This window comes from Poecilia reticulata, chromosome 23 (assembly GCF_904066995.2).
Source record: "Poecilia reticulata chromosome 23, P_reticulata-male-v2, whole genome shotgun sequence".
Lineage (NCBI taxonomy): Eukaryota > Metazoa > Chordata > Actinopteri > Cyprinodontiformes > Poeciliidae > Poecilia > Poecilia reticulata.
This window is the reverse complement of record NC_088852.1, coordinates 2,416,990-2,432,980: the sequence shown is the minus strand read 5'-3', so window position 1 is coordinate 2,432,980 and position 15,991 is coordinate 2,416,990. Positions and strand designations below refer to the sequence as shown.

Genomic DNA, 15,991 nt, shown 5'->3' with positions numbered 1-15,991 from the left:
GTTTATGTGAATGTGCTTTTTGGCATCAGCCTGCTCCCGTATATCATAAATTGTGAAATGGAACTTTCAGAATGTGGAGTCTAGTTTGTGTTTTTGCAGAATCGCCTCGTTAAATGTTTTAAAAGGAGCCTTTAATGTCTTTAGGTTTTACATATTGGGTTTTTTATGCCTGACTTTAAAATGTTCATATTTTTCAATGTTAAATCAGACTTGATGTGTTTTCTTCTTTTGTTCTGAGCCACCTCTCGTCAGATCCTCTCAAATGAAGATTGTATTCATGGAAACAGACCCCCATGTTTGTAGCAACCGGCAGGACCTCTGAGGTAAACCGGAAGTCAGGTGTTTCTCTGCTACTCGTGAAGAACCAACACGAGAAACACTGTAGCAGTGGAAACCAGGTTTCCAAGGTTTCCGTCACCGTGGTAACCAGGTTTTCAAGGTTTCCGTCACCTTGGAAACCAGGATCGGGATCTTGGTGTTCGGTTAGCCGAATGCTAACATCCATTTACAGTCACTCCTCGTATCTCTGCTAAATCTCAGACGGAAAACATCCAAGGGGATCCAAACGACTTCTTACTGAAACTATTGACCCATCCTGGCTCGTTGCTGGAAATGGAGGACTCTCCGACGTCATGTTGCTGGTAAGCTAACTGCTAACAACTTTATTAAAGCGGCGGAAATTTTATTTACAATGTTAGATTACGATGGAGCTAAATTGGGACAAAGTTTAAGATGAATTAAAAAATTTGTTTCAAATCTTTTTCTAAATCAAACTTTATGGCCCCAATTCAGCTCCAGTTATACAAATTTTTATGAAGAGCGCCAAATTAGTTTTCATTTTGGTGACTATTGTATGGAGCTAAAACTGTCTCATAATTCACAAACGCAAAATGCATCATCTTAAATAATTTTATTGGATATTAAAATATGCCTTCCATTAAAATTAATGGAGACTTTAAAATGTTTATTCCATTGTACATATTTCTGCTTTTTGTTGATTCAAATGGGATTTTTATGTTTTACACATCACATTTGTCAGCTTTTACCAGTTTTTGTATTTTATTCTTTTGCTGTCAATGAAGGAAAACTGACATTATGTCCTCATTAGAGGATAAATGTTCCCTGTGTGTTGCATTATTTCTGAACCCCAGAAAAACCTAATCTTAAATTATTTAATAATTAGGATACATGGAGCAACTTAAAAGTTGAGTTTAAATTTCAAAAACGTTTTAGTCATTAAATAAGAAGTCAAGTCAAACTAAAGGTGGGATTTTCAAGGGGTGCGAAATTAGTAACTTCTATTTTCTTCTATTCTTTTGAACAATTGGAAACTTAAATTTTAGAAATCCACTAGTTTCCTGACCACAGCTCCTTATATTCATCTGAAATTAGACTCAAATTTACAATTTGAGTCTAATTTAATAGCAGAGCAGGTATTAAATAACAGCTCTGCTAGTATTTAATTCTAGCGCTGCACTGTAGGCAATACAATGTGTTCATTTTAAGCTACTAGCATATTTTCTCTGTGTCCATACAAATTTAGTTTTTGTTTCAGTAGATGTAGTAACCAAATGTGACCAGCAGGGGGAGCTCTAGTAACGAGCGAGAGTTTTTAAAGCAACATATTTATCTGTTCAGCTCATCAGGAAGTGGAGCTCAGACTGGATTAATTTTAAGACTGAAGCCACAAAGTTTGAAGGACACATTTGAGAATTTGGATAACTTTAACATGAATTTATAAGGATTTTTATTCCTTATAAATTTAGCTTCTTTTGTTTTCTGCAGCTCTCTGGCATGGCTTCTTTCATTTTCCTTCATTTCAGGTAAATGAGCACCAAAAAATTTAAATTATCCTAACTCAACAGAGCTTTTATTGTGAAATCCCAATTTTTAGAGTAGAAAAAAATAAAGCAATGTTTAGATTTTAAAGGCTTCAACATGTTGTGTACAGTTGATCTTTTATAAATTTACTTTTTATATAGGATAGATTTGATTTAATGTCATCCGTCTAAATCTGTCACATGATGCACATTTTGTTTTCCATTTAAGAAATAAAATTAGTCATGACTTTATTTCTGCCTTATTTCAACTTTATTCTCCTACAACTTGTACTTTTTTTTTTTTTTTAATCTTATCACTTCTTGTAATTTTGGACTTTATTCTAGTAACTTTTTTTAGTTTATCTTAGTATGAAATACACAAATGGAACAACTTCTCGAATGAAACTTTATTCTTGTTTGACTTCTCATGAAGTTGAAATATTGTATTACGACCAGAATAAAGTCGCAATATGAGAGTCAATATTTCAAGAATCGTCATTATTTTATTTTTGTATCATTTCAACTTTATTCTCGATTTCTCGTAATATTACGACTTCTTACACGAGTTTATTTTTGCTATGACTTTTCGTAAAGTTGAAATATCACGAGAATAAAGTCGTAATATGAGGAAAAGGTTAGTATTTTGAGAATAGTCTTATTATTCTTGTATGACATTTTGTAATTTTGACTTTATTCTGGTAATTAAAAAAAAATTCTTTGCATGGATTATTACGAGAATTAAATCCTAATAGTACAACTTATCGCATTATTTAAACTTTATTCTCATAAAACTATAATTTTATTCTTGTAATTTTTCTTTTCTTTTTTTTATATCATGGATCTAATACTTTGTCGCAGTTTGTCTCCCCCTAGAGGCCGAAATCTTTTTTTCCCGTAGTATTTGTCAGAGCGTTTAATTTTAAACATTCTCAGTCATGGTTTGTGTTTTGCTTTAAAACGTCAAACTTTACGGAGACGAATGCTGGTGCTGACATTCGCAGGCTGGACCTGAAGTGGAGCAGCTGTGATGGTGTTTACGTCTCGCGCGACGGATGGACGCGCTTTGCTTTACCGTTTTGAACAGCTGACGTACGAGTGTGTGTGTGTGTGAGTGTATGTGAGCTTTGGAAACAAGCAGCAACATTAATGTCTGCAACACGCAGTCGGCCTCTCCCCCTCTGGTTATTTTTAGTCTAAAGTCAACACAGCCCGGCTCTTAATGACCGCAGGATTCCTCTCTGCTTCGCTTTGCTGCTTTGCTACATTATTCACCCTAAAACCAAACTGATTATTGGTGTATTTGGTTATAAAGTGAAACAAAACTGCACCACTGATGGAGTTTTCAGCTCCTTGCTCAACATTAGCTAGGCGTCTGGTTATTGTACTGCCCTCCTTCGACTTGGATCGCTGCTATTCTTTGTCGTAAAACTATAAAAAAATGCTGTCATGTCCTCCCAAACAAGGGTTTTGTTTCTGCAGACAGACCCCACTGCTGTATTTTATTTATAGCAACCAGCACAACCTCTGGAGTAAATGGGACGTCTGGTTTTTCTCTCCGACACACTTAAACCGAGGAGATGGGAGCCATTACCTGGGAAACCAGGAGCCGGATCGTTGAATGTGTCAGATTAGCTTAACGCACATATCCATCCATGGTCGATTCCCGCATGTACTGGCAAAATGTCAAGAGGTTTGGGTCGTCACAAGTTGGAGAAATCTGGGCTTCAGAGCTGAATACCTTGTCCAGAATAGATGAAATTCCTCAAAAACGTTTCAAAACTAATGAAAATTAAAAGTTCAGCGTGTGAAAAAGAAAATGGAGGGCTTGGAGAGTTTGATGTTGGAGGCAGATTTAGATGGTGTGGCGGTTTAATCTGGGTTCTGGATGTCTGAGTTTCAGTGGAGCAGCTGAATCCAAAGCTTTTTGGCAGGCAGAATGAAATTGTGCCTTCAGCTCTTTATACACCAAGGATTGGGCTAAAACAGCTAGCATATGGTCTGAAACACGGCATCATCAGCGTATCCATGGTTACGACCCACAGCAGGTTCGTTTTCCCCCCCAACTGCAAAAAATCAGATTTGTGCCTCGTCCATAAGTGGAACTAAATCACATCACATTTTATTCAACTTTCACAGCATTGATGTGAAACGTGTCGTAATTCTGCACCAGAAGAAGATGAACGAAATAAATCTGAACAAAAACAATGGCTGGAAATTATGATTATTAAAATTCTGAACTTTAGCACTTTATCACTCTTGGCTGTAACTACGCATAAAAGTGGACGACTCTACAGAAACTCCACAAAACAGGTTTCCTCTAAAGGTAACATTTGGCAGTGAGCAAATGAGGTTGATTGACAGCGCTAAGCCCCGCCTCCTGACTCCGTTTTTACAGCTGCTACTTCCTGATAACATAGCCTGTCAAGAATGCTAAGGGTACTTAGCATAACCACTAATGACGGCAGATAAACGGTTTTCCTGTAATGTTAAGTTGTTTCTCAGCTATTAGCACATTTAGCATCAAGTAAACGAGGTTGATGGGCAGCGCTAAGCCCCGCCTCCTGACTCTGATTGGCTGTTTTTGGTGCATTTCTTCAGACAGAAATAGTAGTTGGAGGAGCTTGGTTTTTCTTTTCATGGATTATCTGTCTCACTACATGGTGACAGAGTAAATAAATACATAAACATATTTTTGTAAAGGTTGCATCCTGCAGCTTGATGTGTGGGGAGTTTAGGACACGGACACAATAGCAGGAAAGCGGCTAATTGGTGAGAACAACGGCAGCGTTAGCATCATGACTGGTGATGATGATCCTGAGATTTTTCAGCTGTTGTTGATATGTTTTAGATAATCAGATCTACTGTCGTCATTTAGAGCCGCCATCTTTAATCACTCCTGTTAATTAACCTCCTCCCTTCTCTCTTCCGCTCAGCTGGTATTCCAAACTTGGTCATGTTCTTCTTTCTGCAGCCAAACACTCCCGAGCTTTAAACAACATACACACACACACACTCTCTTCCTCTCTGGCTCTCTCTCTTTTCCACACACACTCGGCTCTGTGCTCTTTCCGCTCCCGCTCGGCTCTCAGACGGCCGTCATCATGGCTCGCTGCTGGAGTTACTTAAGAGGACTCTCCATCTGCGTCACGGTGCTGCTGCTGGTAAGCTAAATGCTAACGGCTAACGACTCCATCTAAAGTTTTCATCTCTGACATCAGATTAACCAAACACAAAAATCTAAAGGTTAATTTTGGTGAATATCTAATTATCTCCCTAAAACGCTTCGCTTTCCGTCATCAGAGTTGACATGATATTGTTTTTTCTTTTAGCTGATACTGATGTTAAATACGTCATAAATTATGACATCATCAATATATTTTACTCACTTTTTTCTATGGATGTTTGTAATTCAGATTTTCATGTTTATTTAAAGGAGTATTTTTTAAATGAGAAAATGAAACGACATATTTAATCAGCTTTCAACAATTTGTTTTATTTAATGATATTGGGCAACATCTTTATTACAATTTTTATTTTATGCATTTTATTTTAAACAATGTAGAAGTGCAAAACTGAAAAATTTACAAAAAACGTCACGCTATATACTTTATATACATACAGTTCCTTTCAGAATTAATTTAAATATTTAATATTTTTTGGCAAAACAAAATGGAAAAAGGTTTTGACCATTTTTCATTTTAAAATAACTAAAGCTCAGTCAGATTGGATGGAGGACATCTTGAAACATTTTTTTTAATGCTTTGAACATTCTTGGACTTGGCTCTAGACTTTGACTAGACCAACATCCACCCCCAGCATCCAACAGGTTTTCTTCCAGGATTTTCCTGAATTTATCTTCATCCAACTCTTAGCAGCTTCTCCATCCCTCCTAAAGTATTAAACCCCACAGCATGATGGTGCCAGCGCCATGTTTTACCATGAAGAAGACGTGTGTAAGCTGATGTAAACCAGTATAATCAGTTATATTTACTGTAAATGTATTATAGTTGAGCTAATATTAAATTACAGGTTGATTCGATTCTCTAATTAAATGTCTTGATGGTAGTTGAGATGTTTTAATTGGATAATTTCTTCTTCCTAAATAGGTTAAGTCATGAAGAGATTTTCACTGGATTGTCAAACACTTTTAGGACCCTTCTGTCTAAATTGTTTTTGTAGATATTGTCAAATATGTTTGTAATAATAAACTATTTAAGTTGTTCTAAATAAATGGCTTTAAGAAAAAATTCAGATGTAATTAATGTCAGGAGTAAAGAAACGGGAAAATCAGCAGTTTTGCAGATGATGCTGTGTTTTCTTTAAACCGTTTCCTGCAGAAATTAAAACTCTGTCACAGTAAAACCTTCATGTTACTTATATTTTTCCTTATTTTTACCTGACATTTGTGGTGTCATTTAATCAAGAGGATCCAAACAAAGTTTCCCGGCTTCGTGTTGGTCGGAGTAGACATTTTGGAAATCTGTTTGTGAAATAAAAACGTATCCATGTTTGCAGCTGATTATTCTGATGAATCTAATATATTTTTACTGTTATGGTTTGAAAGTACAGGTATTCCTGAGCATGTTTGTGTAATTAGCGGTTAGTTTTTGCTCATTTCCTCCTCTTATCGTCTTCCTGCCGACCGTTTCCTCATTTCTTTCATTTTCCAGAAAGTTCTCACCTTTTTGCCTCCACCTCGTCTATTTTCCGACATTTCTTCACTTTTATCTCGGTTTGTTTCCAAAGCTCGCCTGCCGGCTGCCTGTCCACCCTCCTCACTGCAGCAGGAACGCCGTGTGTGTGATTACATTGGCTCTGTGGCTATTTTTATTTTAATTTCTATCGTTTGGAGTCACTTTTTCCTGCTTCCTGTTCCTGTTGCTGAGCTGCTTATCGGCCGATTGCAGTGATTCTGTTGAATGTTCCTTTTCAACTTGACCGTAAAGCTCATGAGACTTTTTCACTCCCAGGCTGAGGATTTCACTGTTGAGGCTCATTTTCTGATTAGGTTCAGGTTAACCGCCTGCTTTCATTTTTCATGTTTTGATTCGGTTTCTAACTGGATTTGAAGAGCTGCTGGTGTTTGTGTCACTTTGTCTTTGCCTCTATTGTCTCTGCGGTTGCAAACCTTTACGTCTATTTTAAGTTTGTTGCCAAAGCAGTGAGGAATCTGCGGTCGTCCACGTTTAAAACCAAATGTAGCTGAGAGCACAGCTGACTTTTTAAACCTTTTTAATGTTGGTTAAGATTATTTCCATTTGCTGATTAAATTTTATACATTGTTCTAAATGTTTTTTTGGGTGCATTTTTCCTCTGGAAGTTTTTCACAACCGTTTGCTGGAATTGTGTTTTCCAGGCGATGGCCAAAGTGATTACTTTTTATTTCCTTACTCTGTTTTGTGACCAACTTCATGGTCTTCTGGGAGTTATTGTCCATTTTTGTCCCCAAGCTTTGACTTCCTGGTTGACGTTTTTAAATGTTGCTTCAACTTTCCAAAATAAAGGCCTTTCTAATAATGTTTGTTTGTGAAGTGCACCAGTCCCTCCTGCAGCAAAACGCTGCAAGTGGCTTCACTACCCTAAAGTCGCACTCGTGTAAAAATAGCACCACAACAAACATATTTTTATTCAAGTAAAAGTAAAAAGTAGCCAACAAATTACTCTAGTAAGAATAAAAATTACTCAAGTACTGAGTGGCTGATCAAAATGTCAAATATTTAAATTAATTACATCAACAAACGGACTAAAGTATAAAGTTATATTCAAAATGTCGCTATTTTAAATAGCAAAATTTCAGAAATAATTTATATGCAGTTGCAAAATAACAAAATAAGACTTGTGAAACTTCAGTAGCTACGTGTCTGGTACATTGTTGGTTAAAACGTTCACTTTTTTTTTTCAAAATTATTATTTTTCCCTCAAAATTTAAACTTTTTTTCTCAGAATTCAGATTTTTAAAGTGAGAAGTCAAAGTTCTGGGTTTAAAGTCAGGATTTTTCTGTTTTCATGGTGGTTGTTGGTTCTAATCCTCTAGATTCTCCAGGCGTTTAGCAGAAACCTGGAAGTTTGTTCTTCTCTGAAACGGTTTGATAAAACTGCAGCTGGGAGTCGCTGAGCCTCCGGCGACTCTGGTTCTCTTTCCCCCTCGGGATGATGAGCGTTTCCAGAGGAATGCTGCCGCCGTTAGGCTCCGCCCCCTTCTGGAAGCCATGACTCCTCTCTCTGGCTCTGCAGGTGTCTGGTGTGGTGATGATCGGTGTTGGATTCTCGTCAATTGAAGGAAACGTACCCGTTGCCCAGGTAACCACGCTGACACTTGAACACAACCTCACATTTTATGGCTTTGTTCTGTAATATTTGTGAATTTTGTTGACTCAGTTGATCAAATGAAAGAAGGAAGTTTAGCTTTTGACTTTCATCTCGGTTTGTTTTGAAAACATTAGAGCTAAAATTTGTTTATTTTAATGTTTTTCTGGACAAAATCAGAAATAAGTGACTTCATAATCTGAAAGATTAATAAATCCAGTCTTGTTTTTACTTGCCCTGCTTCTTTTTTCCTTTCACTAAACTTTCCATTAATATGCTTTAATACATCTGATTTCTGTGGCTTTGGAGTCTCTGGACAGGTATTTGGGGCCATGATTGAACATTTCTGTTTTCAAAATTATTTTTATTTGTTTTATGTAACATTCTAATTTTCTAAATTTTGATATTTTTAACATTCAAAATCATAAAAATTTTTGAAATGACATTTTCGGTTTGGTTAAATAAATCTCTCTCGTATGAAGCTAATATTACCTGTATAGTGGATTCTGCCAGTGATTGTTTTTCTTTTTAAATCTGTTTCAGTTGTATGCCCAGTTATCGATTAGCGACGGTTTATTGGCTCTGCAGGTGTTCGGTCCGATCACGGTGGTTCTGTCTGTTCTGGGCATCAGTGCTGCGGTTTCAAACTACAAACCTTTGCTGCTGCTGGTAACTTAAAATATGTAGTTTTAGTTTATTATTTTCAACATCCAGATTGTTTGGGTTATTTTTATTTAAAATATTGATCTCCAGTGATTTGATTAGATCTGACTTTAATGATGTTTTCTTTACATTTCTGTCATCAGAGCTGGTAAATAGTCGTTTTAATGTAATAATCTGATGTTCTGCAGTTTTCTGCTCTGATTTTTGTGGAGTTCGTGGCTCTGATGATCGTCGCTTCTCCGTTGGTTCACGTTGAAGCCGAGGTATCGCCTGTTCTGAGTCACTGCTGCCCCCTACAGGGCTGCAGAGTTCATTACAGTATTTTCATTTAAAATAGCCGTTTTACTAAATCTGTTTAATATTCAACATGTGTTCTTGTTTAGCAGGTTGTCGTCTAGTGTTGTAGTTTTTTCTCATTTTGTTCAGATTAATCTGGCTTTGAGGTTCCTCTCTCTGACTGGGTTTTGTTGGTTCTGGTTCTGGTTCTGGTTCTGCAGGTGAACATCGCTGTGGAGGACGTTTTCCTGAACGTCACTCCTCTTCACACAGCTGAGCACTTCATCCAGACGGAGCTGAAGAAACTCCAGAACTCAGTGAGCCACAATATTAACCAGGAAGTCAGGCTTCAGTGTTTCAGTTCACTTTCCTTTTTAAAGTTTATTTTTATTCTTTAATCAATTTTTTAAAGTGAATTAATTATTTATTTTTCATTATTATAATTTTAAAAAGTATGTTATTGTTTAGCCAGTATCTCTTCTGCTTTAAATTTAAATTTTATAAAACAATTTTTAATTATTTTGTAATTTACAACAAAAAAAAGTTAAAGTTTTTGTATTTTTATTTAATTTATGATTTATTTTTAAAACTATTTTTACTTATTTTTGAAATTCAAACAAATCATTTGAAGGCTCCTTGAACAGCCTTCCTGTTGCAGCTCGTTGTTGTTTTTCTCTTCCCAGGATTCCTGCTGCGGTTTAAGAAGTTTTGAGGATTGGGGGCATCACCTTCCTGACTCCTGCTCATGCACGCCCCCTGCCGGCCTGAGGTTAGTTCAGCAGAAGCAATAAATTATGTGACAAATTTTAGTTTTTGGAGGAATTTTTATATTAATTTATTCCTTAGATAATATATATTAAAAATATTATCTAAGGAATTATACATATATGTATAATATATATTAATATAGATTATAAATAGCTTATTATATAAGAAATATTGTAATCTATTTTTTTCTTACCCATATAGTTTTAATATTTTTGCGCGACTGAAGTTGAGAAATGCATTTTTAATTGTAACCAATCATGCTGTAGGAACACAAACTCCTTTATTTAATTTAATGGAAAAACCTCCCAGCAAACCTGACCAGGTATTTATGATGTTTGCATAAAAACTGAGTCTTATGAAGGAATAAATACATTAAAACTGTTTTAGTTATCAGGGCAGCAGAGCAGGATCGTCACATGTGAGCTAACTGCTGCCCCCTGCAGGCAGAGTAAAGCATTTACTGCAGAACCAGGAAGGTTCCTCTCAAGACAATAAAGCTGAGGAAAAAATAACCAAGGAAAAAATAACTACAATAATATTTAGACATAATAAAGAATAAAGTGAAATACTACCAGGATAAAATCTGAATATTTTCAGAAGAATAAAGTTGGAATTTTACGAGAATAAAGTCATAACATTACGACGTCTCGTGGTATTATTACTTTATTCTTATGAATATACATCTTATTGGCTGTTTCCTCCTGTTCCCCAGCTCTCAGACCAGTAACTCCAGCTCACTGGGATCCTGTGTGATGACTGGAGACAGTCGTCATCCTTCAGATAAACTCTGGGTTCACGCTGAGGTATCGCCGCGTCTCTCACAGCCGGGTGACGTTCTGTCCCTCCGTCCCTCTGAACCAGTTTTGTTCTGATCTGTCTGTCGCTCAGCCCTGTGGTCCCATCCTGAAGAGCTACCTGGGATTCCCCATCAAACTCCGGATCGGAATAATCTCCGCCTTCGCCACCATCGCGGTAAACCAGGAGCTTCTTCTTGTTATTGCTTTCACTGTTTTATGGAGCTAAAACACTGAAAATATCACATTCAGAATATAAATAGATTCTGTCTCATGGTCTTATACGTTTAAATAAATATCTACTTTTGGAAATTTGTTTTTACAAAAAGAGGATGGAAAATTATTTAAAAATGGCAGCAGCTCTAAAACCACATTTCTGGTTATTTTTGTGGAAATTCAATGCAAACATTTCTGGAAAAAATGAAAAACTGACAAAAATTTGCATTTATATTTTAAAACATTATTTTTAATGTTGTGTATGTTTGTAATTTTTGTTCTATTTTTAGACGTGAAATGAAGATGAACATAAAATTTTTCAAAAGCAGGATAGTTTTTTTCTTCTTTGAGGGATAGAAAATGATGTTGTATAAAAAAAAGCACATATATCTGAACATAATGAGAAGGAAACCAGATCTGAAACCACATTTCTGGTTCTTTTGCTGTCATTTTTTGTGGAAATTCAATGCAAACATTTCTGGAAAAAAGTGAAAAATTGTTTAAAAAACTGATGAAAATGTTGCATATTTCTAAAAATATCTACAGTATTATGTTTCATGGGTCGTTTCTTGAGCTTCCCACCTGTGTGTCGGACATGTGTGTGTGTGTGTGTGTGTGTTGCAGATAACCGCCATCGTTCTGTGCCTGGTTCTGGGTCTGGAGGATCGCTTAAAGAAGCCTCCGGTTGAGATGACGGTCGACGACTTCAACAGAGTCAAATACCAACCCAAACCTTCCCTCTCCTGACCTCTGACCCCTCAGCCACACAGAACGGACACTGATGCTAACATGTAGCCTTTAAGTGGAGCTAGCGAGAACAACACAGGAAGTGCTGTGAGGTTATGAACCAGAAACGGGTATCATTCTTTTGGACTTTTAGTTTCCACCATCATGGCTTTTCATTTTAGTTTTTCACAGATTTATTTGTTTAAACACACAACCGAGAGCACAGGTTTGAATTCCCAGCGTATTTCCTCTGTAATGTAGATTCACTCTCCCACTAAGGTAAAGTCTCTCTGATAGTCCGGTGGATTCGGTTCGATTTGGGACCAAAGTTGCATCATTTGTTACGTTTTCAGCTGCTGTGTTTCACTTTTATAAACTTTTGAAAAACTTGTTCCCCTCCTGGCCTGTGGGGGCGCTGCACCAAGAACCACTGGAGGAAACTACATGTAATCCTCTGAGTGCAACTTCCTCCTTCACAAAATGAAAAGAAAATGGAATAGTGTCAGATTTTAGCAGTTGTAGGATTTTTCTTTAGTCTTTTACAAAAGACTACGAGACATTTCTCCCGCTAGCGCTAGGCTAGCATGTCTGTTTTGGTGTATTTACCCAGAATTCCCTGTGCTGTAGTCCTCTTCCTGCTTCTGGAGCGGTCTCTGGTCCGCTTGATGTTCACATTTGCACCAGAGTTCACTTTTTTGTTCGATTTCACATTCACTTCTCTCCAAACAAACCAAACTTTGCGGGATTTTTTGATTTCTCTTCTTCTTGGAAGAACTGGAAGAGTTCATTCAAATAATTTGGTTTCCAGAAATTTGGCTACCAAATTCATAAAAGTATTAACATTTAAGAGTAGTTCATGCACTTCTGATAACTGCACTGCAAAACCACCAAACATTACCAAGTTTTTGTCTATTTTTGTGCCCAAATTAAAATTAAAAACCAAAATTGATAACTGCATTTATGAAAACATGAAGTTTTAATCAGAACAATTTGCAAATAAGATTCATTTTCTTTAATGATCAAATTTCTGCTGTTTTTTTTGTTGTTTTCTTGGGAAATCTTGTCCTACAGAGGCTGAAGAGACTCTAGTGCTGGATCAGGATTCCTGCTTTTTATTTTATAAATGGAATCCAGTGTTAAAAAACTGCTTAACCTTAAAATGTTTCTATGTTTGCAGAATATGTTTTAAAATTTAATATATAGAAAAATGCTGTCTTCCTGTCTGAAGTGTGCTTTGTAAATAAAATGAGTTTAATTTAAAGTTAAATCTGTGTTTTATCTGCAGTTACATCTAAGTGCCACAAGGTGGCAGCAGTGACTGACGGGAACTTTTCAAATCTGAACTTTTTCTCTTAATTTTAATGATTAAATTAAAAAGAAACGAGTTTTGAGCCAGAATGCAAGAATATTATTCTCACTTTTCCTTTGTTTTAGTAAAAACTTTGACATGAAAATGCTTTGCAGACCCCACAATGTATTTTATTCTGATTTAATTTCATTTCTAAATGTTTGCCAGTGTTGGAAAAACTGCTTAGCCTTAAAATGTTCCTGTTCTGTTTGCAGAATCTTAAAAAAAAGTTTTTAATTTCAATATAAAGAATAAAAGCTGTTTTCCTGACGATTTAAGAATAAAACGAGTTTAATTTAAAGTTAAATCAGCGTTTTGTCTGCAGTTACATCTAAATGCCACAAGGTGGCAGCAGTGACTGACGGGAACTTTTTAAATCTGAACTTTTTCTCTTAATTTTAATGATTAAATTAAAAAGAAGCGACACATAAGTAAAATTATGTTTACAGTAATAATTAACTCCTAACCTTCAGTCAGTTTTGATTGAATGAAGGGAGAAAAACGTCAAACTAAGTTGCATCAATCTGAACGCACGTTTTACGTTCAGGAAACAAAAACATCGAAACGCGTTAAATATGTTGGTCAATGCTCCTTTAATTGAAGCAACTCTAATCAGGTTGGTGTTTGTTTCTCGGAGCACCTGGGTTTGCAGCTGAGTGGAGTCACATGCAGTAATCTGGGGTTAACCGCATCACTCTGCATCAGATCGCTCTGATTCTGGATTTCTCTAGAACTACATCAAACAATACAGAATATTACGATGACAAACTGAACTTTCCTTGTTTTAGGACAGTCAGGATTACCAAGATGTTTTCTAAATGCCAGAATAATGAGACTATTCACTTAAATTATTAATCCGGGAAACAAAGATGATGATGTCGTAGCATGGCTAGCATCTGACAGGAAGTGACACGTTAAGAAAAAGAAGCTTTGTACTCCAGCTGAACCTTAAAATCTACGTTGGCTCATCTGAGTACCAGATTGTTAAACTGGACCATGAAGGGCAGTGAAACTGACGCCCTGAACTGACTGTCCACATGGACAGGGAAGATGAAACAGACGACCAGCTGCATGTTGTTAATGTTATTTCTGAACCCAAACACACCAGATTCCACAGCACATCTAAATGTCATGGTCAAGCTAGCATAGCTGACCAAGTTTCCTCTTCTGAGCCATTTTTGATTTTTAATTAAAACATGTTTCTGACTTTATCTAATCTTTTTTTAAGTTTTCTCCTGCTTTCATGGCCTTTGGTTGATGGTTGTCACACAGGAAGTGGGTAATCAGAGGGGGCAAAGGTCAACAGGCTGGGATTCAAACCTGCGACTAAGGTCTCTGTATACGAGATGGTTATATTTCTGAGATCTAAACGTTCATTAGCGTAAAACCTTTTTGCATGCAGCTGATTATGTCCATTTCTCTCATCTCTGTGCTTCTCTACTTTTCTCTTCCTGATGAAGTTTCGCTTTCAGCTGCCACTAAATGGGGCCACTGGTTTAGTTACCAGCAGAAATAATGACTTCATCAGCAGCCAGAAATGTTTTTCAGCCAGTCGATGTCTCTCTCTTTCATCTCCAGCTGTTAGCAGGTTTTGGTTTTTTGTTGCTGGTGTGAAAACCACATTCAGACTTTAACATTTAAGCTTCGTCTTTAAACAGCCAAACTCTGTCACAAAGAAAAGTCGGTGTTGATTTTGCTCTTTGCAGCTTTAAACTCTGGTGTCAGTTTAACATCTGTGTCGTCTATCAATGTGTCCAAAATGATTTTGCCCGTTTTTGTGCATTATTGTTAAAATATTTTTTTAATTCTGCTTGAAAAAGTCTTGAAGTCCTCAAATCAATGAGGTAATTCACTGTTGTTGTTATGAAATGTGTTTTATTTTGATACTTCCTCATGCTGATCATTGGTCGGTTGCACTGATTGGCTGCAGATTCGCTCTGTATGTCGAAATGATTCATTTCATTGTTCAGATTCTCTGCAGACGGTTTCATCGACACGCTCACCTTCATCTCTGCACAGTTCAGTTCTCTCTCTCTACGGTCTAGTCAAAGTAAGACAGAAAGCATGGAAAGAAATAGCTGCTGTCTGAAGAATGTTTTTATGTTGTTCACTGTCGCTTTTGGGGTAAGTAAAATCCTTTAATTTAATTGATAGTTTTGCTAACATTCTTCCTAAGAAAGTTTATTTATTGTTTGTTTTGAGACCAGCAGATAAAAATAATCAGAATTTTGCTTTTCATAGCAAAACGTACTAGAAAGGAGGCAGAAATAAAAATATCAAAATATCCATTTACAATTCTTTTGATATCTTCTGATATTTGATATTTATGTTTGTTTCATATTTTTATGATGCCTGAGAAACGGAGCGACCGTCCTGGCCTTTCTGTCTGTTTAGTTATAAGGATTTATTTATTTTAAACTGAGGAGTTACTGTATATCCTTGATAAATATTCATAATTGTTCAGCATCATCAGCTTTTCTGCACCAATCTGTCACTTTAATATTTACCAGTAATCTAAATGAACAGATGTTTGAGGTTTTTGAATCATTTATTTGTCATAAATGTTTTTATGTCCAGCATCGTTCAGTCTGTCGCCCTCTAGTGTTTAATGAGGAAATTACAAATGTGGCAACAAGCAGAAAAAATACAATTTTTAAATTAATTTATTTAACAATCTGCTTTATGTGGATCAAATGTGACTCACCAAGTGAAAATATAACATTCTGAAATATTTAATTACATGTAACACATGATGTTTTTAATATTCACAATTTTATTTTTGGAAATGTGATTTTTTTTAAATATATATTTTTATTTTTACTCATTTTTATTGACTAAATCTATACATAACTTCTTCTTTAGGTTTCTGGGATTCTCTTCATCTGCCTGTTGTACAACACTGGAGCTGAGAAAGTGGTAAAACTCAACAAGCTTTACTGTTAAATCTTCATATTTAAACCAACAGTCTCTGTTTCAGAAGAATATTTACTATCTGAGGAGATAATTCATATTTTCAAATGGGATCCTGTGAGAATTTGTGTTTATATATAACCTGCTGTCTGTAAATCTTTGTA

General features: G+C 36.1%; 1 protein-coding gene across 4 annotated transcripts; it reads left to right on the top strand.

The window, feature by feature from the left end:
- Positions 1-20: 20 nt before the first annotated feature.
- Positions 21-12,836, top strand: LOC103459318 (uncharacterized). Of its 4 annotated transcripts, none has more exons than XM_081603980.1 (9): positions 21-641; positions 8,055-8,120; positions 8,715-8,795; positions 8,978-9,052; positions 9,287-9,382; positions 9,749-9,834; positions 10,546-10,636; positions 10,722-10,805; positions 11,468-12,836. In XM_081603980.1, the coding sequence occupies exons 1-9, from the start codon at positions 633-635 to the stop codon at positions 11,588-11,590; spliced, it is 711 nt and encodes a 236-aa protein (XP_081460106.1). In that variant the 5' UTR covers positions 21-632; the 3' UTR covers positions 11,591-12,836. The 4 variants fall into 4 exon arrangements, with proteins under 4 accessions (XP_081460106.1, XP_017158383.1, XP_081460105.1 ...); XM_017302894.2 differs by having other exon boundaries at positions 8,670-8,795; XM_081603979.1 differs by lacking the exon at positions 21-641 and adding an exon at positions 2,470-4,981.
- The last annotated feature ends 3,155 nt before the right edge of the window (positions 12,837-15,991 follow it).